The sequence below is a fragment of the Giraffa tippelskirchi genome, chromosome 7, assembly GCF_054371585.1.
Source record: "Giraffa tippelskirchi isolate mGirTip1 chromosome 7, T2T-mGirTip1v1.2.pri, whole genome shotgun sequence".
Taxonomy (NCBI): domain Eukaryota; kingdom Metazoa; phylum Chordata; class Mammalia; order Artiodactyla; family Giraffidae; genus Giraffa; species Giraffa tippelskirchi.
The window spans coordinates 15,889,651-15,914,927 of NC_137281.1; the positions used below are offsets into that span (position 1 = coordinate 15,889,651).

General features: G+C 50.6%; 2 protein-coding genes across 2 annotated transcripts; one reads left to right on the forward strand and one right to left on the reverse strand.

Annotated features, from left to right (window-relative positions):
- The first annotated feature begins 568 nt into the window (after positions 1-568).
- SYNE4 (spectrin repeat containing nuclear envelope family member 4) lies at positions 569-5,787 on the forward strand. The gene is made up of 8 exons (XM_081517046.1): positions 569-696; positions 1,074-1,224; positions 2,012-2,155; positions 3,183-3,377; positions 3,449-3,707; positions 4,635-4,738; positions 5,412-5,470; positions 5,563-5,787. The coding sequence occupies exons 1-8, from the start codon at positions 569-571 to the stop codon at positions 5,741-5,743; spliced, it is 1,221 nt and encodes a 406-aa protein (XP_081373172.1). The 3' UTR covers positions 5,744-5,787.
- A 6,213-nt stretch (positions 5,788-12,000) lies between these two features.
- SDHAF1 (succinate dehydrogenase complex assembly factor 1) lies at positions 12,001-18,360 on the reverse strand. Its single transcript, XM_081517127.1, has one exon. The coding sequence runs from the start codon at positions 13,012-13,014 to the stop codon at positions 12,658-12,660; it is 357 nt and encodes a 118-aa protein (XP_081373253.1). The 5' UTR covers positions 13,015-18,360; the 3' UTR covers positions 12,001-12,657.
- Between the last annotated feature and the right edge of the window lie 6,917 nt (positions 18,361-25,277).

Sequence of the window (25,277 nt, forward strand, 5' to 3'; positions counted from 1 at the left end):
GGGGTCTTCCCAGGTGGCTCTGTGATAAAGAGTCCACCTGCTAATGCAGGAGACACAGGTTCAATCCCTGAGTGGGGAATATCCCCTAAAGTAGGAAATGGCAACCCACTCCAGTATTCTTGCCTGGGAAATCCCGTGGACAGAGGATCCTGGTGGGCCACAGTCCATGGGGTTGGCCAAGACTCCCACACGACCGAAAGTGCGTGCACAAGCAGACATGGGCTCCCAGGGTGAGAGGTCTGGGTCTCAAAGTGGCTCAGAACTTGGGGCTTTTGAGGGGGCAGGGTCATATCTGGAAACCCCTTAGCTGGGTGGGGTGAGCTTGAGAGTCAGCTACTGGTATACCAGGGAGGAAGGAGTTAAGTGGAGCTAGGGTCACCTGAGCTGGGCATCAAATTACCTGGGTCCAGGTTCCACCTGGAAGGAGGTGGAGCTGAACCTGCCCCTGGGCTTCTGGCTGCCTCAGGCCTGGGTAAGTTCTACTGAGGAAATCTTCAAGGAGACTGGGGCTAGGAAAAGGGCTCCTGCTGGGGGTCCTCACCGACTGTCTGTCTCCAGGCTCCCAAATATGGCCCAGCCCCCACCTCTGGGCCTTAGATCCCCCTCAGAGCCCTTCAGTCACCCCCCTGGAGCCCCTAGGGAACCAGACAATACTGGAGACATAATCTGCGTTGCATCTGGAGAGGAGAGCATCAGGTAGGGGCTGGGGCTTTAGAAACCGGGGTCCAAAGTGGTGGGATCATTAGCAGGGCAGGAGGTATTGTGGCTAAGACCCTCTGGGGACATGGGCGAGGTAACCCGGGGCAGGGGTGGGGTAGAGTGAATAATGGGCACCTAGACTGACCTGGTGGCTCAGATGGTAAAGTATCTGCCTGCAATGCAGGAGACCCGGGTTCCATCCCCGGGTTGGGAAGGTCCCCTGGAGAAGGAAATGGCAACCCACTCCAGTACCCTTGCCTGGAAAATCCCATGGGCAGAGGAGCCTGGTAGGCTACAGTCCATGGTGTTGCAAAGAGTCGGACACTTTCACTTAAGACTCACCCAGGGGCCTATCACTGTCCTCCACCTCCCAGGTCAGAACAGGCCCAGAAGCTGGGGCAGGACTCCTTCGACCCTCCGGAGCATTTCCAGGGTGGGCTGAGGGGCCCCGAGCCGGTTGCTGGCCTCCCCAGGTTGCCAGCGCCCTCTTCTCTTGAGGAGTCAGCTGGAGCCAAACACCTAGAGGTGAGCTGAGGTGACCTGGGCCCCTGGGCCAGCCCCCACCTCCTGTCTGTCTCCCAGAGTCTGGTCTCCACACCTGGGATGAGGCAATGCTTCAGGAAAAGTGTTGGCCAACTGTGTGGGGGGTGGGATGCCCTAGTCAATGATTCTTGACCTACTACTTCATATTTTATCAACTGAGAGAGAATTATATGTTAATATTTTATTTATTTATTTATGGCTGTGCTGGGTCTTCATTGCTGCATGTGGGCTTTCTTTAGCTGCAGAGAGTTGTTATTGTTGTTCAGTTGCTCCAGCGTGTCTGATTCTTCATAATGGGGCTGCTTTCTTGACGCGGTGCATGGGCTCAGTAGTTGAGGTGCGGCGAGGGCTTAGTTGCCACACAGCATGTAGAGTCTTCAGACCAGGGATCGAACTCATGTCCCCTGCATTGGCAGGTGGGTTCCTACCACTGGACCACCAGGGAAGTCCAAGAATTATCTCATCATTGGCCCTGGTGCAGCCCCATTCCCTGTGGGAGTAATTCAGTTCCATTACCCCTCCCTCTCCAGAACCCCAGGCCCTATATGGACAAGTTTCTAGGAGCCCTGAAAACCTGGAGAATTTGAACTAGACGTTCTCAGGCCTGAATCCACTGGGAAGTTCCTCTAGGTGGGAGCAGCCTTGGGGCACACCCACAGATGGACTCTGCTGCAGAGAAGTATCCAGAAGGCAAGAGCCTGGGTGCAATGGGAGTGGGAGCAAGGTCCGGGTTGGCTTACTGGCCCTGACTCAGCCCTGTGTTCCCCAGCACCCCACCTCTGGCCGGGAGGTATTGGAGGCTGAGCAGGACAGTCTGCATCTTTGTCTTCTGGGGCTGGGCCTCTGGCTGCAGGACTTGGAGCGAGGCCTGGGGCCCTGCGGGTCAGCCCAGAGCAGGATGGTCCAGCTGCAGGTGGGTAAGGGCCTCAGGAGTGGAGGCCAGCTTCCCTTGGAAATGGATCTGTTCCATGTTCCCCATGTCTGGATGGGAAAAGGGTGGGGGCGGTAACTCCAGTCCTAGGTCTCTGGTGCCCCTGTGGTGTGTGTGTGTCTGTGTGTTTGTGTGTAGGCAGCGGGGTGGTGTGGTGTGGGGTGCATTGATGATGTCCAACCATGTGTACCCAGTGTGTGTGTGTGTGTAGGCGTGTGTGTGTGTGTAGGCGTGTGTGTGTGTGTGTGTGTGTGTGTAGGCGGCGGGGTGGGGTGTATTGATGATGTCCAACCATGTGTACCCAGTGTGTGTGTGTGTGTGTGTGTGTGTGTGTGTGTGTGTGTGTGTGTGTGTGTGTGTGTGTGTGTGTAGGCGGCGGGGTGGGGTGTATTGATGATGTCCAACCATGTGTACCCAGTGTGTGTGTGTGTGTGTGTGTGTGTGTGTGTGTGTGTGTGTGTGTGTAGGCGGCGGGGTGGGGTGTATTGATGATGTCCAACCATGTGTACCCAGTGTGTGTGTGTGTGTGTGTGTGTGTGTGTGTGTGTGTGTGTGTGTGTGTGTGTGTGTGTGTGTGTGTAGGCGGCGGGGTGGGGTGTATTGATGATGTCCAACCATGTGTACCCAGTGTGTGTGTGTGTGTGTGTGTGTGTGTGTGTGTGTGTGTGTGTGTGTGTGTGTGTGTGTGTGTGTGTGTGTAGGCGGCGGGGTGGGGTGTATTGATGATGTCCAACCATGTGTACCCAGTGTGTGTGTGTGTGTGTGTGTGTGTGTGTGTGTGTGTGTGTGTGTGTGTGTGTGTGTGTGTGTGTGTGTAGGCGGCGGGGTGGGGTGTATTGATGATGTCCAACCATGTGTACCCAGTGTGTGTGTGTGTGTGTGTGTGTGTGTGTGTGTGTGTGTGTGTGTGTGTGTGTGTGTGTGTGTGTGTGTGTGTGTGTGTGTGTGTGTGTGTGTGTGTAGGCGGCGGGGTGGGGTGTATTGATGATGTCCAACCATGTGTACCCAGGCGCTACAGGCAGACCTACGTGGGGCAGCTGAGCGTTTAGATGCACTGCTGGCATTCGGTGAGGGGCTGGCACAGCGCAGTGAGCCTCAGGCCCGGGCAGCCCTGGAGCAGGTCCTGAGGGCCTTCAGAGCCCACCAAGACAGCATCCTCCGGCAGCTGTGGCGGCTGCAGGCCCAGCTGGTCAGCACCAGCCTGGTATGGCCCACCCTGGCGGTCCCTGGCGTGGGTGCCAGTCTCAACCTTCATGACCTCTGTCCTCTGAGCAGGTGTTGGAGGAGGCCAGCACACTGGAACAGGACTTGGAGTTCGAGGGGGACTCAGATGGGCCGGGCCCTGGTGGGGTCTGGGGGCCCTGGGCACCCAGTAGCCTCCCCACGCCAGCAGAGTTGGAATGGGACCCGGCGGGGGACGTTGGGGACCTTGGGCCTTTGGGGCGAAGGACAGCCCGGACGCCAGGGGCTCCATGTGAGCTGTGTGGCCACAGGGGCCCCCAGAGCAGGGGACAGAGCCTGGAGGTGAGAGCAGGTGGGGTGAACTCCTCCCCACATGCACCCATGGGACCCTCTGTGTGTGTCCTAGCAGGGTCCTTGCCTTTCGAGAAGGCCTTCCAACCTCCGGCTCTGTCTGTCCCAGTTGTCTCTTTCTCTTTTGGTGTCTCAATGTTCTCCTTCTGGGTCTCTCTGTTGTATATACATTCCCTCATTTCCTCTCACTCTCCCCCTCACTCACTGCACCACAACCACACTACCCTGCTGGCTCTTCAGACATTTCAAATACGCTCCCATCTCCAAGCCCCCAGATGCATGCCCAGCTCACCTCCTCCTTCACTCCAGTCTCTCCTCAAATGTCACCTCTTCAGAGAGACCTGCCCTGGCCTCAGAACATTATCACTCCTTATCCTCTTACTTAGGCTTCCCTGGTGGCTCAGCTGGTAAAGAATCTGCCTGCAATGCAGGAGACCCAGGTTTGATTCCTGGGTTGGGAAGATCCTCTGGAGAAGGGAGTGTCTACCCATTCTAGAATTCTGGCCTGGAGAATTCCATGGACTGTGTAGTCCATGGGGTCACAAAGAGTCGGACACGACTAATTGAAAATTAGCACCTAACAGTACTTACCACATCTTGACATTATACATTTATTAAATTATAGTCTCTTTCTCTCCTGCTAGAATATAAACTCCATGTACACCAGGATTTTGCCTGTTTCTCTGCCCACTGTGTCCTCAACTCCTAGAACAGTACCTGGCATGTAACAGACACTCATTAAATATTTGTTGAGTGAATGAATAAATAATGTCTCTTTTCTCTTGGGGTTGTTGTTGTTGTTTTTGGGCTCTGGCCCTCTCTTCATCTCTCCCTGAGATCTCTCTCTTCCCCCAGAATCTCATCTATATGACATCACGCCCCCATCGTGGCCCTTCCTCAAGTTTGCGTCTGTCACTGATTCTCCAAGGACCCCACACCTGTCTCTCCCCACAGGACATGCTCATGTCGGGCCTCAGCCACCGGAAACACATAGCAGGTCACCGAAGACAACCCCTGCTCCGGAAGCCTCGGGTGAGTTGGTCCTCAGCCAGGTGTATCACTCAGGAATCTCGATGGCAAGGGACAACAACCCAACCCAGACTGAATTACACCAAAAAGGGGGATGCTTTTTTTTTTATCCACTTAACTGAAAAGTCCAGGTGCTGTTGAATGTCAGACTTCAAATACTGCCAGGGCGCAGTCCCTCCCTGTCTTGGGCTCTACTTCACGGTGGATTTCTTCTCAGCAACATGGCTGCCCAGCCGCTACACATTCACTTCCCACTGGCTCACCCACCCCAGGAGAGAATGCTGCCCACTTACAGGCAGCAAAAGTTCTAGGTCGGACTCCTGCTTCCCCACCAATCACAGTAGCCAAGCTGACGGAGGGCTCTGATTGGCCAGATCTGGTCACATGCCTAGTCATGGCGGTAGAATTGTGAATTCAGGAAGTGGGAAGTTATGATACTTTCTTCTCCAAGTTGAACCACTGTTACCAGGAAAAGGGGGACTGCATGGAGGGCAGGCACAGACAGACCTCCACTACACTTGGAGCTATTCCAAGTCCCCATGGGGGCTTGAGGATGGAAGGGGTGCTAGGAAAGGAGGACAAATAAGCCCATTTCTGCCCGTCTATGGTAGTGAGGTAAAGAGCACATTACATGTCACTTCCATCCATTCTGCTGCTGGTGCCTCTCTACCTTTAGGACAGGATGAGGCAAGCATCTCCCCGTCTCCAGGATGTGATGCTGAAGGCGGACCCTGAGTAAGACGTCTGGGAGATGAGTGCGGGAGCTTGGGGGACAGGGCTCATGGTGGCACCCACTGGTACATTTAACACTGTATTTCCCTTCACAGAGTGCCTACTCCTGCATCCAGGCGACTTCTGACCTTCTTCCATCTCCTCCTCCTCTTCCTTTTCCTGGTGGGTATCACAGTGCTCCTGCCCACGTCAGGGGGCTCCTGCTGCTCTCCTGCCCAACTGATCAGGACACCTTACCTGGAGCTCAGCTATGTCAATGGTCCCCCTCCAATGTGAGAATGCAGTCCAGACATATGTAATAAATAGTCACTGTTAAAGGATATGTCTTAGTCTGTTTGGGCTGCTATAACCAAATAACATAGACTGGATGGCTTAGAAACAACAGAAATTGGTTTCTTACAGTTCTGGGTGCTGAAAAGTCCAAGATCAAGGTGCTGATAGATTCGGTGTCTAATGAGGATCCACTTCCTGGTTCATCAATAGCCATCTTCTTCCTGTGTCCTCACATCAAAGAGGGGACAGGGAACTCTGAGTTCTCTCTCATTTTTTTTTTTTTTTTTGGCCATGTGGCATGTGGGATCTTACTCACACCCCCTGCATTGGAAACATGGAGTCAACCATTGGACTACTAGGGAAGTCCCTCTTTGGAGTCTCTTAGTTAGTTCAGTCGCTCAGTCGTGTCCAACTTTTTGCGACCCCATGGACTGCAGCATGCCAGGCCTCCCTGTCCATCACCAACTCCCGGAGTTAACCCAAACTCATGTCCATTGAGTCAGTGATACCATCTAACCATCTCATCCTCTGTCGTCCCCTTCTCCTCCTGCCTTCAATCCTTCCCAACATCAGGGTCTTTTCAAATGAGTCAGCTCTTCGCATCAGGTGGCCAAAATATTGGAGTTTCAGCTTCAACATCAGTCCTTCCAATAAACACCCAGGACTGATTTAGAAGGGCACTAATCCCTTTCATGAGGCCTCCACCCTCATGACCTGATCACCTCCCAAAGGCCCCACACCTCCTAATACCATCACATTGAGGGTTATGAGTGTTGAGGGGACACAAACCTTCATTCTATAGCAGGATGTGTGAGGATACTGGATGCTTGAATATTGAGAATCTTTGGTATGACCCTGGTACATCTAGACAAACCCCTCCACAGAGCCCTTTGCCTTGAGCACAGAATATAGAATTGAATCAGCCCATCTTGGGTTGGGTTCCCCCAGACCATAAGACAAAGGTTCAAGCACAGGTAGGTTTTTGTTTTTAAAAACATGGTGTGTGTGTGTGTATATATATATATATATTTTAATATATTTTTATTTAATTATTATTTATTTGTCTGTGCTGGGTCTTAGTTGCAGCATGAGGGATCTTGAGTTGTGTCATTCGAACTCTTAGTTGTGTCATGTGGGATCTAGTTCCCTGACTAGGGATCAAACCTGGGCCCCCTGCATTGGGAGAGCAGGGTCTTAGCTACTTGACCACAAGGGAAGTCCCTCAAGCACAGGTAGTTTTTTTGGGGGGGGCGGGGGGGTGATCCTAGGCAAATTGATAGAGGGGTGGGAAGTGAGCCAGGGAAGGGAGTCAATGAGCTGGTTGCTTCTCTGAGCATTGGTGTGCCATCCCCCTAGGGACCTCTGGGAGACTGTGGGACATACAAGAGGTGAAGGACTTGTGGCATATATGTACCAGCTCTCATCTCTCATTGATTCAGGATTAATCCTGGAGATGTTAACTCCCCAGCACTTCCAGCCTCTCCTACTTGTAAAGACCCTCAGGCAAAGAGGCACAGGTGCTTGCCACAGGCTATTAGAGGGGTGCAGGTGTACAGGAGGGGTAGAGGGATGTTGGTGGGTTGCTGACAGCACTTGCTTTAGCCCCTGACCTGCATTCATCCAGGTGCTCTGTTCAAACACTCTACATGGTGGGTGCCCAGGCTGGCCATCACTGACTGGACTGTGAGAGCCCTCTTCTCCCAGGTCACCAAGCTGAACTGCCAGGGGTCAGTCCTGGAGTCCAGTCCCCAGCCTCAGTTGTCTAAGCTTATCCTCTCCCAGAGCTTAAAGTATCAGGACAAGAGGTGGAGCAGAACCAGACGCTAGAACAGAGGCAAGAGCCCCATGCTAGTCTCCTGGATGTGCACTTAAGACAGACACTTCCTTTGCGACACAACCACCCAATGATGTGTCCCTGCTTATCAGAAATGGGAAACTGAGGCTCTAGAGGGGAAGCCACTAGCCTGAGGCCACACACAGAGCAAGTGAGTGAAACCCAGTCTCCACTGATTTAAGGCTAAGACAGTGAGCACCCTATGCAGGGGGCCCAGGTTCCACCCCTGGTTAGGGAACTAGATCCCACATGCCGCAACTAAGAGTTTGAATGCTGCAACTAAAGATCCCACATGCTGCAATGCAGACTGAAGCTCTCATATGCTAAAACTAAGAGTTCGAATGCCACAACTAAAAATATAAAAAGAGCCCGCATGATGCAACTAAAGATTCTGCATGCCACAACTAAGACCCGGCGCAGCCAAATAAATAAATATCTAAAGCAAACAAAAACAACAGTAATTTCTTAAAAAAAAAAGGGAATTCATAATTCATTTTTGTGGGCAACTCACAAGTTCAGGACTCCAAGCACAGCTGGATCCAGGGGCTCAGTTCTTTCCTATTCTGGCTTCAGTCTTATCCAAATGGTGGGGAGTGCCCCTCGAAACCACCAAGCCTACATCCCACCAATTTAGCAGTCAATAGAGAGTTGTGGAGAAGGCAATGGCACCCCACTCCAGTACTCTTGCCTGGAAAATCCCATGGACGGAGGAGCCTAGTAGGCTACAGTCCATGGGGTCGCTAAGAGTCGGACACGACTGAGCGACTTCACTTTCACTTTACCCTTTCATGCACTGGAGAAGGAAATGGCAACCCACTCCAGTATTCTTGCCTGGAGAATCCCAGGGATGGCGGAGCCTGGTGGGCTGCCGTCTATGGGGTCGCACAGAGTCGGACACGACTGAAGCGACTTAGCAGCAGCAGCAGCAGCAGCAGAGAGTTGTGTGTGTGTGCGACCCTATGGACTGCAGCCCACCAGTTTCCTCTGTCCATGGGATTCTCCAGGCAAGAATACTGGAGTGGGTAGCCATTCCCTTCTCCAGGGGATCTTCCCAACCCAGGGTTCAAACCCAGGTCTCCTGCATTGCAGGCGGATTCTTTACCATCTTAAGTCCTGAAGCCAGCTCCTCTGGCTAGTGTCACATGCTTCACTGGGGGCTGCAGTCAGCCTTGCTTGTACTGAAATGGGTAGAGGGGAGTAGTTCTCCAAAAAAAAAAAAAATCAGGGAGCTGTTACCAGAAGGGGGAATGGAGCCTGGGGGGTGGGGGGCAGGAAGCAGCAGATTCTCAGAGTAAGTCCACTTTCAGGGAGAAGTCTGTGCAAACCTGGGTCTGTTCTCTTTCAACTGCCAGACCAGGTCCTGTCCCCAGCTGAGGAGGAGGCATGGTGTCCCTGGGGTCACCAGCAAATTGGATGGATGGGCAGAGTCTTGGCAGTATTGTCCCAACCAATTGAGTAATGGAGCAAATCCATGGCATTCACTCATTCATTTACTACTCACTGAGTGTCTGCTATGAACCAGGTCAAAGAGCAGGATTATGACTGTGAACAAGACAGGCTAAAATCCTGGTCCCTGTGGAGCTGACATTCTAGGGAGAGAGAGATGAACGGGATCGCTGGGAACTTGCAGGTGTGGCCTGTGGCTCCTCTTCCAGTATGATGAGTCTCCCAGAATTCCCCAGGGTCCCCTGGACCACCTCATGCACCTGGTTGCCCTTTTGGGACAGTGGAGTTTGTGACCCAAGACAAGAACATATTCTAGTAACCTGTCATTCCCGACAGGGTGGAGATCAGAACCTGTGAGGGAGAGCAGATGTTACTATTTTGAAGGTCAGGAATTTAAATTGATTGCTAAATCTCTGAGAAAGTTATACATGAGAGATCTATCCAAGTCACAGAAAATACAGGCTTTGCTTTTCTCAAATCTCTTGTAAAAATGTACCCTGTGTGTGAAGATATCTGGTGTCCAAAGACAAATGACCAGTAAGACACTGATATGACCATTGTCTTTTTGGTAACTTTTTGTTTTGTTTCAAATTCCTGTAAAGCTTTAAGACTAGTAACAAGAAACTCTCACATACCCTTTACCCACCTTCATCAATTGTTAACATTTAACCCCATGGGCTTCACCATTCACACTCTCAGTAATATATCTATCACATATTTTGGAACCATTTGAGAGTAAGTTGTAGACATGATGCTCTTTACTCCTAAATACTTCAGTGTATAGTTTTTAATGTCCATGGACACTGTCTTACACAACTAGAGTACAGTTACTGGATTCAGGAAATTTCAACACTCAGTTCCATTCTGTTATTAACCTACAATCCATATTCCAAATTATTCTAACCCCCTAAGTCCTTTATAGCAATTTTCTTAGATTAGGAGATTCTTTGACAGGTTGAGAAGCAGTGACCCTGTCCCTTAGAAGAGTGAAAACACAGCAGCAGACACAGACAGGACCAATGAGGGTGCTTTAACATCAGTACTTTCTGAGATAAGGGCTTGAGTGAGGTGGTTTATTTGCGATGTGATCCCAGGAGGCAGGAGTTAGGGAATGGGGAGAGACAGAGTGAACAGGGCAAAATCAAAACAGATGCTCATGGTGCAGGAGCCACTGTGAGTACCTGGGGCTCAGTCCCACCAGACAACAGGCAACTGGGGCACTTATCCAGTGACTGTTGCCCCCCACAGGCTGCAGTTTGCTCCCGAGGGCATTAACACACCTCTCATAATTCCTAGAAAGCCCTCAAGCAGAAGAGCAGAGATGCAGGGGCTCAGAGCAGGAAGCTGGCAGTCTCTTTTGGAACCCCCTCTGCAGCTACAAGTGAACTCAAGTAGACAGGAGGGTTATGGGGTTGGGACATCACCCTCCGCTGCCCCAGGTATTTAATTCACTATATCATAATGGTGACTGCACCATGAAATTAAAAGATGCTTGCACCTTGGAAGAAATGCTATGACCAACCTAGACAGTGTATTCAAAAGCAGAGACATCACTTTGTCGACAAACGTCTACATAGTCAAAGCTATGGTTTTTCCAGTAGTCACGTGAGAGTTTAAAAAAGGCTGAGCGTCAAAGAATGGATGTTTTCAAAGTGTGATGTTGGAGAAGACTCTTGAGAGTCTCTTGGACAGCAAGGAGATCAAACCAGTCAATCCTAAAGAAAATCAATCCTCAATATTCATTGGAAGGACAGATGCTGAAGCTCCAATACTTTGGCCACCTGATGCAAAGAGTCAATTCATTGGAAAAGACCCTGATGCTAGGAAAGACTGAAGGCAGGAGGAGAAGGGGGTGACAGAGGATGAGATGGTTGGATGGCATCACCAACACAATGGAGATGAGTGGAAGAAACTGAGGTGGACAGATGAACATGGACATGGAGGCTGAGTACCAACCAGAGACAAAGCTGAAGTAGAAGCCACTTGCATGAACCACACAGCCTGTGCCCTGGGGCACTCCAGGCCCCAGCATCTCCCCTTCACCTTCTCCAGGCCTTTACCCACATGGACCCCTGCTTAGAAGCCTATCCCTACATTCTGGCAAACACCTCATAATTCTTCAGATTTCAACCTCATTTTATAACTATTTGAGTATCTGCCTCCCCCACTGGGATTGGGGCAGAGACTGTGTTTCTCTTTGGTCCATCCTACCTTAGGGGCTTCCCAGGTGGTGCAGGGGTAAAGAACCTGCCTGCCAATGCGAGAGACCCGAGACGTGGTTTCAATCCCTGGGTTGAGAAGATCCCTGGAGTAGGAAATAGCAACCCATTCCAGTATTCCTGCCTGGAAAAAATTATATGGACAAAGGAGCCTTGCAGGCTCCAGTCCATGGGGTTACAATGAGTCAGACGCGACTAAGCAGCAGGCATGCCATGGCATCCTACCTTTGATCTGAGTTCTGAGTTCCTTTCCTGAGGTCCTCCTCCTCTCAACTGCTTTCCACTTATTTAATGGGTGCAAATACAGCTGAGGGCTACAAAATGCAGCACCCCAGGGAATGTCTAGGGCACGTCCCTGTGGGGACATGGGAAGAGGTATGTCTGTGGCCTATGGGTCCACCTCTCCTTTTCCACTCCTAGGCCTTGCTAACAACAATTCCAGCTTGTAGCTGAGGCTGGACTCTTTAGCCAGGTTTGAGGGTCCCACTACTACCGCAGGGGTTACCAGCCGGGCCTCCTCAGTTCCACCATTCCTCTTCCGCCTCACTACCTTCCATTAAGGGGCCAACAGGGGGTTCCTTGGGGGTCAAACCAGGGTGGGTTCCCTCCATGGATCTGCCCAGGAGAAAGAACTATGCTGCTCCAACCAATCTGCCATTCTAGAGGGTTCCCCACACCCATCCCTTGCCAGAGGGTCATTTCTTGATAACCCTCAAAATCCTCAAACACATTAAATCCTTACCACCACCAACAGGGAAGTAAGCACACCCCCATTTTATTGCCTTTTTGTCCAACAATCCTGAGCAGGGGAAGGGGCAGGAATTGCGGTGGGGGGTGGGTAGATTTCCCTCTCAGAACCATCATGCAGAGGTCTTGAGGAAGTCTTTAACTGATTAGCGGGGGTGAGAGACCCCTTACCCCCTTCCTCACCAATCCCAGTTGGTCTCAATGGAGGAAAGATTTTTCTGAGGGGGTTTCCAGGCTTCTCATCGTCCATCAGGGCATCTTCCCAAACTCCTCAACGAAAAAGTCTGCTCTTCTCAGAGTTAAATACAGGAGAGGGGAGTCTCTTTGAGGACCCAGCAGTGGTACTTCTCAGGGTTCTAGACAAGGGCATGTCAGTCTCTTTCTGTCCAACAGCGGGGCGTCTTGGCTCCCCAGGCCTTAGGGTAAGTAGCTCTCAGTTTGACAGTCCGCCCCAAGCCTCATTGGTTAAGTTTGACCCGGTACCACACAGCAAGTAAAGCCGGGCTCTTTTCGCCATCGCACCTCACGTCCCAGGACGGCTCTTCAACTCCCTCAATCTGTCCGATCTAGTTTCTCAAGACCACTCACTTTCCACTGGGGGGCTCCCCGGTCCCCCCACGCAATCAGGCGGGCCTCCAGTCGCCGAGCCATCGGCCGAGCCCTTCAGTCGGTCACCGTCCATCCAGCGGGGTCTTCGGTGTCCTCATGCTGTCTAGCGGTCTCCTTGGGTCGTCACCTTCATCAGACGGGGACCCTGGGGCCCCAGCGCCGCTGGACTCCTCGGTCGGGCCCCGCGTACGCACGAAGGCACCCATGGCCGTGGCGTGGCCCGAGCGTAGCATCTGGAGCTGGCGCCGACCGCGGCGGTACAGGTACTCGATGCGCAGTACGTCGGAGCGTGGCAGGCAGGCGTGCTGCCGGAACTCGGTCCGCACCCGTGACTCGGCGCCCGGCTTCCCGCGCCCGGCGCGCAACAGCTCGCGGTACAGGCTCAGAACTTGCCTCTGCAACCGGCTGTGCCGGCTCATGGTAGCAGCTGGGCCGCGGGGCACTGAGCGGCGCGCGAACACAGTCGGGAGAAGCGGCACAGGCACTTCCGCCTCCTGCTCCCAGCTTTGCGGCGCCGTCGCGCCTCAAAGGTTCTCGCTGCTGCTACGTCACAATGTTGTGCGTAAGGGGCGGAGCTAATGGTTCACTGGCCCGCCCCACTGGACATCAATGTCCTTGAGAGGACGGTACTCCTCAGGGCCTGGAGGAGGAGGGTGCTAGACTCTGAGACTCTTAGGTTTGGGGTCGGAAGGGACCAAGGGATCCTGACCTGACTCTTGGGTCCGGCGAGTGGAGAGAGCTAGATGTTAGGGTCCTTGTATTCCTCAGAGCGCTGGGGGCACTGGCAGAGAGAAGACGGGCACACACGTAGGTTTATCCTCATTTATTAAAGCAACCATGGGAAGCTCCGTGCGGCCCTACTCCCAGAGCAGGACAGGATTACGCGGTAAAGTGTTGGGTCACAGCCGGCAGAACAAGCCTCTCGGTGCTGAGAAGATGCCGTGGGCTGTAAGCCCCCAAACGCAGCCAGTTTGGGCCGGTAGCGCCCTCTGCCGATGTGAGTCGGATCTGAGGGTAGGAGAGGGAGGGGCCTCCCTAGCTGCTGAAGCCGATTCCAGCCCACACGAACTCTTCGACTATGCTGGCACCCCGCAGTCCTCCAAGGAAGTATCAGGTAGTCAGCCGCAATTCCGGTATAGTTCCCTCAGGCTATTCGGAGGCGTCCTCGTGGCGCTGGGAGGCCCGCAAGGCCACGACCCCCTCAGCACCCTACCAGCACCTACCAGCACCTACCAGCATCCGGAGCGTGGGGGACCGGCAGACGATAACCTGGGATCCCTCCGCCCAGCGTGCGACCACGCCGCCGCACATCTGGGCCGCGAATTGCGCTGGACTTGCGTTCTTCCGCAAGAGGCTAGGAGGGTCAGGGGCTGGGGAGAGGGCCTGGGTCTGGGAGTCAATCAGTTCAGTTCGGTTCAGTCACTCAGTAGTGTCTGACTCTTGGCCACCCATGGACTGCGGCACACCAGGCTTCCCTGTCCATCACCAGCTCCCGGAGCTTGCTCAAACTCATGTCCATCAAGTAGGTGATGCCATCCAACCATCTCATCCTCTGTCCTCCCTGTCTCCTCCTGCCTTCAATCTTTCCCAGCATCAGGGTCTTTTCTAAGGAGTCAGTTCTTCACATCAGGTGGCCAAAGTATTGGAGTTTCAACTTCAGCATCAATCCTTCCAATGACTATTCAGGACTGATTTCCTTTAGGATGGACTGGTTGGATCTCCTTGCAGTCCAAGGGACTCTCAAGAGTCTTCTCCAACACCACAGTTCAAAAGCATCAATTCTTTGGCGCTCAGCTTTCTTTATAATGCAACTCTCACATCCATACATGACTACTGGAAAAAGCATAGCTTTGGTTAGGTGGACCTTTGTCAGCAAAGTAATGCCTCTGCTTACTATGCTGTCTAGATTGGTCATAGCTGTTCTTCCAAGGAGCAAGCGTCTTTTAATTTCATGGCTGCAGTCACCATCTGCAGTGATTTTGGAGCCAAGTCCATGGAATTCTCCAGGGCAGAATACTGGAATGGATTGCCATTCCCTTCTCCAGGGGATCTTCCTAACCTGGAGATCAAACCCAGGTCTCCCGCATTGCGGGCAGATTCTTTACCAGCTGAGCCATAAGGCAAGCCCTGGGAGTCGATAGGGAGATCTGAAACCATGATTCCTGCTGATGTCTCTGTCATAAACACATACCAGGTCTTTGCTAGAGGAATAAGGTCTGGGATTTGCTTTAAAATCCTACAGCACAAACAAAACAGAAAGAGTGGGAGGAAAAGATGAAAGCAAGCATGGCAAAATATTTGTAACTGTAATGGGGTTTCATAACACTATTCTTTTGTGATTCTTGAAATTTTCCATAATAAACACTCTCAGAAGGGAACTTTAGAGAGAAAAAAAAAGCCTCTGGAACCTGTCACATCTCTCATCTGTGTCTTCATAATCTAGTAACTGTTTACCGAGCACATACTTTGTGCCAGGCACTCTTTCAAGTACTTTAATATTTTACTTATAAGATAATGTATAACAGAGTAGGTTAATAAAGTGTGTAATATAATATGATGCAATTGGTATTTTAATATATTGTCACCTAATTTATATTATTTTATGTGATCCACTTATTTGAAAATAGTGAATATTTAAAACAGTTTATTAAACATTTAATGTTTTAAGTGATATTAAATACTCATCAACACTCTGATGAGACAGACCTGCAGCACCATATGACTCTTGTGAAACTGGGGCCAGAGAAGTAACATAGCCTACCCAGCTTCACATAAGTGGCAGAGTCAGGTTTTGAATCCCAGGGATCAGATTTCATGACCTCTGGTTTTAACAACTCTGCTATACACACTGAAGCCTTCCCAGCTGGTGCCAGAGGGAAGGAATCCATCTGCCAGTGCAAGAGACACAGGAGACGTGAGTTCAGTTCCTCGGTCAGGAGGATCCCATGGAGGAGGGAATGGCAGCCCACTCCAGTATTCTTGTCTGGAGAATCCCATGGACAGAAGAGCTTGGCGGGCTATGGTCCAGAGGGTTGCAAAGAGTCAGACACAACTGAAGCAACTTAGCATGCATATACAGACTGCCTCTCCAAAGATAATATAAAAATGGTTACAAGAGCAATCACAGCTCCTACTTATTGAGCACTTATGCCAAGCGCTTTATATATATCTTCACAGCTACCATGTATGGTGGGTACTGTTCTTACTACTTTTTGTGGATGAGCAAACAAGCATAGAGAGAGGCTGAGTCACTTACCCAAAGCTACACTAGAAGTTTAGGAGACGCAGGCAGGAGTCTCTTGACCCTTGAACCAAAGGGTCAGGCTTACCTGTCTGGCTTAGCTTACCTGCCAGTTGCTGTAGATGTCCAAGCTGTTCTCTCCCATCCTCCCACCCCTACAGGTAACCCTGAACTCACAGGTGATTCTATTTCTCATCATGAGATTTCAGGTTTGTTTCCCCATTACTAATAAATAGCATTCTGGGGACTTCACTGGCGGTCCAGTGGTTAGGAATCACCTTCCAATGCAGGGGGACTTGGGTTTGATCCCTGGTCGGGGACCTAAGATCCCATATGCTGAGAGGTGTGGCCAAAAAAATAAATAAAAACAACAAACAAAAGAACTCCCAAAACTATCCATTTTGCCTTCCCAGATTCCAGCTCTCCTGCTTTCAAGGGAGCCACGCATCCTCTACCCTGGCGTCTCTTCCTGCTGGATTTCCAACCTCTCCTTGTCTGGCTTCTACCCATCAGCACTGAAACATCCCTGAGTTTCTCCCATCTCAGAATAATACTTATAAAAATTAGTTCTAAGATATCCTTGCCCTCTGGCTCTTCCTAGCTGATATTATTATTATTATTATTTGGTCCATGCCGTGGGGCATGCAGGATCTTAGTTGCCCAAACAAGGATCACATCTGTGCCTCCTGCATTGGGAGTGTGGAATCTTAACCCACTGGAGCTCAAGGGAAGTCCCCTAGCTGATCTTTATTCTCCCCGTTCTGCATGGATACCTTGTCAAGAGAGGTGTCTATGCTTGCTATCTCCAGCTGTCTCATCCCTCAACCCTGCAGTCCAAGAGCTGCCTCCTGCTGTGTTGTGTGATAGAAGGAGCCTGTGTTTCTGACTTGGAGGAAATGAGCTGGTTTTACTTGGGCTGTTCATGAGAGAGCAATAAACTTTTATCAAGTTTAGGTCACTGTAATGTTGAACCTCTGTTACAGCTCTTGGCCCCAAAAGTCTAATTAATATAGATGCTAATGAAACCGTTTACCTCAGATTGGCACTTGAACCCCTGTGCTGGGACTTGAACCCAGCCAAAACCCATGGTACCCAGTTCCAGGACCTAATGAAGCTCAGGTTCTTGATGCCTCATCACGGAAAGAATTCAGTGAGAAACAAAGTGATAGGTAAGAAGTGGATTTATTCAGATTCAGGGAGAAGCACCCTCCACAGAGTACGGGACATGGTAGAGGGCCAGTGAGTGCGCCTGTGAAATGTGGCATGATTCGTTTTTATAGGTTGGGTGATTTCATATGCTAATGAGTGGGAGGATTATTCCATCTATTTTGGAGAAGGGGTGGAGATTTCCACTGCTTACTATTCTAATGCCCAGTTCCCTGCAGTGGCCCAATTTCTTGGTCTTTGGACAGTGGCTTGGAACTGTCATGGTGCCTCTGGGTGTGTCATTTCACATGCTGATTGAGGATGTGGTCTAGTCTTATCTGCCACCTTGGTCCCATTTGATTCTAATCAGTTTGTGTTGTGTCCTTGGGCTATGTCTTTCTTTCAAAAGTTGTGTCCTGCGCCTTTCCCTCCTGTTATGCTAACACAGAAAAAGGAAAAGGCAGGGATGAAAGATGGAAACTTGAGTCCTAGTGGCATCATTTGATCCCCAAATCCAGCCCTATCTGAAAGCCTCAACTTTATCCAAAGAAAAGTAGATATATTTTCTGTTGTATTTAAGATAGTTGGCATCATTTTCTGTCAGTTACAACTGAAAGTCTAATTGATAAGGTGTCCTGAAGGGAATATTTTGATAAGATATGGGAGACTCTGTGCCCACCCACCCAGGCCTGGGGACCTCTCTTATAGGGATGTCACATCCATTGTGGAAGCAGCCCCAGTGGTCTTGGGACACACAATCTGTGCCATCAAAGATGATACCAGGGTCACACTCACAGCCCTCATGGCATCAGAACAGTGAGCAGGGCTTGTTGCCGAGAAGAAGCCAATTTTGACTCCATATTGGAAACTGTTTCTTTGACCTGCTTTTTGTTGCTTTTGTTATTTTGCCAACTCTGGGAGGAGATAGTGAAGGACAGGGAAGCCTGGCATGCTACAGTCCGTGGAGTGGCAAAGAGTTAGACACGACTGAGCCACATGACTGAGCAACAACAACAAGCCTACCTCAGAAGACCCTGCCCCTCTCCCTGACTGTAAACTAAAGTGCTTTTGTTCAGCTTATAGAGAGATAATCTGCCCTTACCCACCTGTGAATAGCTACTATAAAAAGAAGAGAACACACCCTTTCCAAAGGCTGGCCATTCCTGGAGATGTTTTGCAAGACTAAAGAATGTTTCACTTTACTTCCCCACTGCCTCTCCCTCTCTATTCTGCCTTTTGACTTTCATTCCTCATCGCCCCTCTTTCTGGCTCTGTAAAAGAACCTGGCATCCTGATCCCAACAAGATGGTTACTCTGAGACACTAGTCTGCCATCTTTTTGGTCAGCTGGCTTTCCGAATAAAGTCACATTCCTTGTCTCAACACCTCATCTCTCGGATTCATTGGCCTGTTGTGCAGCAAGCAGAGTGAGCTTGGGCTTGGTAACAGGCTGAGAGGCAGGACATGGACCCCATGACAGGTCCATGCACAGTGGCTTCATGTGGACAAGTGAGGACTGCAGGCGGATAGCAAAAGTGAGTGCTTGGACTCTCAAGTTTCCTTTTCCAATCCTATTGCCTCCTACCCCGAGTCAGGCTAGCTTCCTAGTGATGTTTTCCAACCTCCACAACTTAGCAATTATGATTCCCTTTCCCTTGCATGTCCCTCCTACACACTCTCCTCAGCCAGTTCCATCTATATCAGGTCATCTCTGATCCCCATCAGGAGAGGAGACTCTTCCTGCTGGCCCACAACTTACCTAGCATGCATCCCAGGCCCAGCCAGAGCACTCACAGCAAAGTTGGGGGTGCCTTCAGGACATCATGGAAATCCCAGCCTCCTGGTGACCCTTCAGTGTAGGCTGTGATGTAAAGAGCAGACAGATGGTGAAGAAAAGAGACAGGCACAAAACAAAGAAAGACCTTGGGGCTTTGTTGGCGGTCCAGTGGCTAAGACTGTGCTCCCAATACAGGGGGCCCAGGTTCCATCCTTGGTCAGGGAACTAGATTCCACATGGCACAACTAAGAGCCCCTATGCCCCAACTAAAGATTTTGCATGCAGCAACAAAGATGGAACTTTGTTGCCTCAACTAAGACCTGGCACAGCCAAATAAATACTAAAAACAAAACAGTAACAGAAACACCCATAAAGACCTTGTCAAACTGCTGTCCCTCCAGGTCTGGCCACTTCTCCAAATCTAGTCATTGCTCTTTTCCAAGTCCCACCCTTCTTCACCTGGCCCCGCCCACCAAAGCCTAAACTTCATTGCATGCGCGTGGCCACACAGGCTGGGGCAGAGGAGCCTGCAGACCAGGCCACAGCCTGGCATCTCTGCCAACTTCCAGGTGTTGAGCAAGGGCACTGAGGGGCCGCTTGGGCTGCCTGGGTCATGAGGTCAGCATAGGTAGGATCCTGTAGGGCCTCAGCAGTGTCCCGTGCACCAGGGTGTCCCAATCTTAGGTCAGAGAGAAGCTGAAGTGGGTGTCCATGCAGAGCAGGCAGCCTGGCAGTAGGTGAGGAGGCTGCAGTCCTGAATGAAGGGCGGTGATTCCAGAATTCCCTTCACCTACAGGGAGGGAACGCGGGAGGGGAGAGCAGCCATGGAAGGGGGTAGTGGCGGTCAGCAGACTCTCCTGGAAATGTCACTGAAGGATCAGAGAGGGATCAAGGAGAACATTGGTGGCTCGTTAAGGGGCATTTAGTCATTAGGAATCAAAGGAGAATTCAATGGGAGGTCAGTTGGAGGTGAAATGGAGAGTCAATAAAGGATCCAATAGGAGATGAATGGTAGAGTGGTCAGAATTAATGAGGGATCAATGGAAGACCAATGAGGGGGAAAAAGAATAATTAAGGAGTTGGTGGGGAGGGGTCAGTGAGGGAGCAAGGAGAGGATCACAGAGAGGACAAATAGAGGCAGTGGAAGGACAGAGCCATGCATCACTGAGGATCAGGAGAAGACTTAGGTGGCTTTGGGTGGCAATGGGAGGACTTAGCTCGTGGGTACATTGGGGTAGATTCAGAAAGTAAACCGATGAATTAATGTGACACTATGAAAGGCTCTTCTTCCGTGGGGATTCTCCAAGCAAGAATACTGGAGCGGGCTGCCAGGCTTTTCTCCAGGGGATCTTCCCAACCCAGGGATCCAACCCCCATCTCTTATGTCTCTTGCATTGACAGCTATGTTCTTTACCACTAGCACCACAGGCAAGCCTTCAGTGAATAAGATACTGCATCAAAGAGGCTCAATTAGGATACCAGAAAGGCGTGAGAATTCAATGCAAGAGTCAATATCAGTAGGAAGATCAATGGGAAGATCCACAGGGGTGTAAATGATCAGTTAAAGACTCAAAAGAGAGTTAATTAGAGAGTGATAGTCTCAAGGGTAGTAAATAAAGACAAGTGAGAGTCAGTGGGAAGGAGTCCACACGCAAGTCAGTGAGGAGCGGGGTCAGTAGCCATTGGTGTGGGGGCAGTGAATGGGGCCCCTGGGGAATCAGAGTGGACATCTTTGAAGACTAGGAGGAGAGTCAATAAAGGGACAACAGCAGGAAAACAGGGGTCACTATGGATTTTGGGGTAGTGGGGACAGTAGGAGATGGGGGTCACTGTGGACCTTTGGAACCTCACCCCGCTGTGGTTGAGATCTTTCAGACTCATGTCTGGTGTCAGAACACAGGCTAAGAGGGTCAGGCCCTTGGTGCAGCCACGTGGCTGCAGAAGTGGCATCAAACCCAGACTGAAGTTGTCATGGGCTGTGCCACAGAGACACACCAGGCAGTAGACAGAGGAGCCAGGGAATTCACAGTGGGCTCCTTCGAATGTGTGGAAGTGGAAGTCTCCCATGGCAGGGCAGACCAGTGGCTCCTCCAGGACAGTGGGGCCGGGTGGGGACTAGGCTAACAGGCAGTGGTGCCAGCCACCTGTGGCAGCCTTGCAGTGATCACAGCACTTCTCAGGCCAGCACTGGGGCATGCTGCTCACAGGGCACCAGTGGCCAGGTGGTAACCACGCTGAATATAGTTATCTGTCCAGAAAGCGCAACCTTGGCAGAGGAAGCAGGAGCAGTGGGCACGGGGCATGCGTCAGCCCTCCAGCAGAAGATGACCAAATGGGCACTGGCAGATAGGAGCATGGGGGCAGCTCCAGTGCTCTGCGGCTGAGGGGCTGGTGCATATGGTTGGTTAGACAGTGCCACATGGCACAAATCTGGTGTTAGGTGGGCTGGGGAGCAATGGTGGGGAAATAAGCAGTGAGGCCATGGGGCTCAGAGCAAGAGCCAAGTGGATGTGGAGGTTAGGGACCCATGAGTCCCAGGAGTCTGAGTCACAGTCCACTCCTTCCCAACACCCGGAAGTCATACGCTAATCTCTGACCCCTCAGGCCACAGCCCTGGTCACCTTGCAATTGACAGCCTAAGAGTCCATCTGTGATGCCACCGACCTCCTTCGTAGGGCAGCTGCAGGGGTCCCAGGTCACACCTTCTCCTAGTTGTCAGGTATAGGAGGAGCAACTCTTCCTTTTTTTTTTTAATTTAAAAAAATTATTTAAATTTATTTATGTTTGGCTGCGCTGGGTCTTCATTGCTGTGCACAGGCTTTCGCTAGTTACAGAGAGTGGAGACCACTCAGTAGTCGTGGTGCACAGGCTTCTTGTTGCAGTTGTTTCTCTTGTTGCAGAGCACAGGCTGTAGAGCACGGCCTCAGTAGTTGTACTTGTGGTACATAGGCTTAGCTCACCAAGGCATGTGAAATCTTCCCCAACCAGGGATCGAACCTGTGTCCTCTGTGTTGGCAGGCAGATTCTTAACCACTGTACCACCAGGGAAGTCCTAAAGATCCTTTTTTTTTTTTTGATGTGGACCATTTTTAAAGTCTTCATTGAACTTGTTACAATATTGCTTCTGTTTGATGTTTTGTTTTTTTGGCCAGGAGGCAAGTGGGATTTCAGCTCCCTGACCAGGGATCCAACCCTTACCCACTGCATTGGAAGGTGAAGTCTTAACCACTGGACCATCAGGGAAGTCCCCAAATTCAGTTCCAACATAGTTTTATTGTTGTTGTTTTTTGGCAACACATGCAGCTTGCAGGATCCCAGTTCTCCAACCAGGGATCGAACCCATGCCCCCTGCAGTAGGCGTGTGGAGTCCTAACCACTAGACCTCCAAGGAATTCCTCTAAGAAGAGCAATTCTTTAACAGCACAGTCTGGCCAGGCTGTGGAGGAAGGGAGGAGAGTGAAAGGGGAGGTGGTACTAAAGGGAGGGTATGCCTAGAGTTTCTGACATGAGACCCATTCAAGAAAATGCATGGAGATTAGAGGCACAGTGGAAGGCTCCAAGCGAAACTCTCACAAGGACCCAAAAGGATGCTCACAGGGAAGTTCTGGCCATTGTGGAGGCAAGAACAGTGGTCCACAGGGATGCAGTCACCCCCTACCTGGAAGAATCCATCCTCACACTCAGAGCCCTCATCCCAGGGAGTGGGAAGCTGCACTGCCTCCTGAACACTCGGCCAGGCCACAGGGCAGGGGTTCCATACAAGATGTAGAGGCTCTTTGAGGGTGGGGCGGGGGTGGGGGAGGCTGCATGGCTAGGGAGACATGCTTGTCAGGCTTAGACAAGCCAGAGGCCTACCCTCCATCCAACCAGCACCCCAAGGCTGCATTATTCTGTTGGGAACTCCCCTTGGATTCATCATAACAGCAAAAATAACCATCAATGACTAAGCAGTGTCTACATACCCTGCCCTGTGCTAGCTACTTTAATGGGTCCTAGATATGACTGACATGGCTTCTCTATTCTTTGTCTTTGGGGATTTTTGGCCCACCACTCATCCCCAGTCCCTACTGAAAGAGGTGACCATCCCTTGAATCATCAAATGATTCTACCTCTTATCTGCCTGTTTGGGCCTGTGGGGAACCTGGCAGTAGACCTTAGTGGTGGCTGTCTTTTCTGTCCTCCCACCCTTAAAAAAAAAATACAAAAAAAAAACCCCAAATGAAAGCATCTATTTATTTGGCTGCAGCGGGTCTTAGTTGCAGCACTCAGGATCTTTGATCTCCATTGTTGCATGCAGGATCTTTAGTTTGAGCATGTGAAGTCTTAGTTGCAGCACGTGGTATTTAGTCCCCTGGCCAGACATCGAACCTGGGCCTCCTGCATTGGGAGTGCAGATTGTTAGCTACTGGACCACCAGGGAAGTCCCCTCTCACCCTTCTGACAATGTTATCTCTACCTCCTTTTTGACAGTCACCCATCCTTATTTCCAACATGCAGATTGAGATGACTCCACATCCAGGCTCCACAGATGGGTACTGGAATCAGGGCTGGCTAATCAGACTATTCCTCCCTCCTCTGGGCCCCAATAGTTGGTCAAGCAAAATCTATGGGTGGGGACTCAAGGACTTTGGCAACTAGTGGGAAAAAGGTGTTACACTTTGGGAGAGGGCTATAAAGCTGTTAGAATTGTCCTCCTGTTGTTGCAGAAGCCTTGCTGCTACCACAGGGGAAGAATCTGCTTGAGAATAAAGCTAACACAGAGAGAGGAGGGCTCCCCTAGTAGCTCAGACAGTAAAGAATCCGCCTGCAATGCAGGAGACCCAGGTTCGATCCCTGGGTTGGGAAGATCCCCTGGAGAAGGAAATGGTAACCCACTCCAGTATCCTTGCCTGGAAAATTCCATGGACAAAGGAGCCTGGCGGGCTATAGTCCATGGGGTCGCAAAGAGTCGGACACAACTGAGTGACTAACACAGAGAGAGGAAGGAAGGGAAAACCAGGACAAAGGAGAGAGAGAAAGAGAGAAACAGATTTCTTCTAACTGCAATCGAAAATTCTTAATCTAGCTAAGCCTGAAGATAGAAATACCTTCTGTCTTTGCAGCTATATGTGCTTCAAATCCTTTTTTTTTTCAATTTAAATTTCCCCAATTTAGGACTCTGACACTGCCAGTAAGAGGTCTGCCTGACATATTGGCCACACCGTGTCCCTGTGACTCCACCTCTGCCACAGCTGGTTGGGCCAAGGCTGGACAAATGACCATGGCCGACAGAGGTAGGGATGGTCATCAGTCTATAACTACAAAGCAAGCCAAACAAGTTTCCCCTGGGGTGCATTTGAACTAGAGGCAGGAAGGGGTCAGACAGGGATGGACTCTGACACAGAAAGTCAGGATGGAGCCAAGAGACCATGAGGAACGTGGAGAAGAAACGTGGACATAAAGACTCAAAGTTGATGAAAGTCTGTTCAATAAGTGAACAAATGTTCAGATGCCAGCTAACTCATTTTCTCAAAAAAAAAAAAAAGATTTATTTATGTATTTTTGGCCACCCTGGGCCTCTGTTGCTTCTGGGCTTTTCTCTAGTTGTGGTGAGTAGTGGCTATTCTATTCTCCGGTTGCAGTGCTCAGGTTTCTCTTTTTGTGGAGCACTGGCTCTAGAGCATGAGGGTTTCAGTAGTTGCAGCTCCCGGGCTGCAGAGCACAGTCTCAATAATTGTGGTGCACGGGCTTATTTGCTCTGTGGCACGTGGGACCTTCCCTGACCAGGGATCGAACCCATGTCTTCTGCATTGGCAGGCAGATTCTTTACCACTGAACCACCAGGGAAGCCCAGCTAAGTCATTTTCTAGGTGTAGGACACTGGGCAAATTCCTTAACCATCAATGCCTTGGTTTCCCTCATCCATAACATGAACCTGCCTGATGGGACTGTTGGGAGAATTAATTAAGGTAACAGAAGGCTTGTGTGTGTGTGTTTTAGTGGCTTAGTCGTATCTGACTCTTTGTGACCCCGTGAACCTTAGCCCTCGAAGCTCCTCTGTCCATGGGATTCTCCAAACAGTAATACTGGAGTGGGTTGTCATTCTCTTATCCAGGGGGTCTTCCTGACTCAGTGCTGGAACCTTCATCTCCTGCACTGGCAGGTGGATTCTTTACTATCTGAACCACCATGGAAGCCCAATTGAAGGCTTAGCGCTGAGCAAGCACTCTATAAATTCAGTCCCCTTTTCATGTTACTACTGGAACTATTTTTACATTATTGTTAGAAAGATACTAAAGCATAGAGGGTTCAGGAGGTTTCTGGAGTCAGGCTGAAAGGCCAGTTCTGCTGCTTACAGCTGAGATCTGGGGAAGCACTTAGCTTCTCTGTGCCTCAGTTTCCTCACCAGAGAAAGGAGATGATGATTGACCTTATCTCCTAGTGCAGTTCAAAGGTGCAGTGAGCTGATTTGGAACAGGTTAAACAGAAGTTCTGATCTCCTGAAGGGCTTGTTACAAAAGGATGCTGGGTCCCATCCTA

Excerpts from the sequence above, each read along its gene's own strand:
- SYNE4 (XM_081517046.1), top strand. The coding sequence starts at position 569 with ATGGCCCAGCCCCCACCTCTGGGCCTTAGATCCCCCTCAGAGCCCTTC. Across the intron at positions 2,156-3,182 it reads GCAGGATGGTCCAGCTGCAG|GCGCTACAGGCAGACCTACG; the intron begins GTGGGTAAGGGC and ends ATGTGTACCCAG. Across the intron at positions 5,471-5,562 it reads ATGCTGAAGGCGGACCCTGA|AGTGCCTACTCCTGCATCCA; the intron begins GTAAGACGTCTG and ends TTCCCTTCACAG.
- SDHAF1 (XM_081517127.1), bottom strand. The coding sequence starts at position 13,014 with ATGAGCCGGCACAGCCGGTTGCAGAGGCAAGTTCTGAGCCTGTACCGC.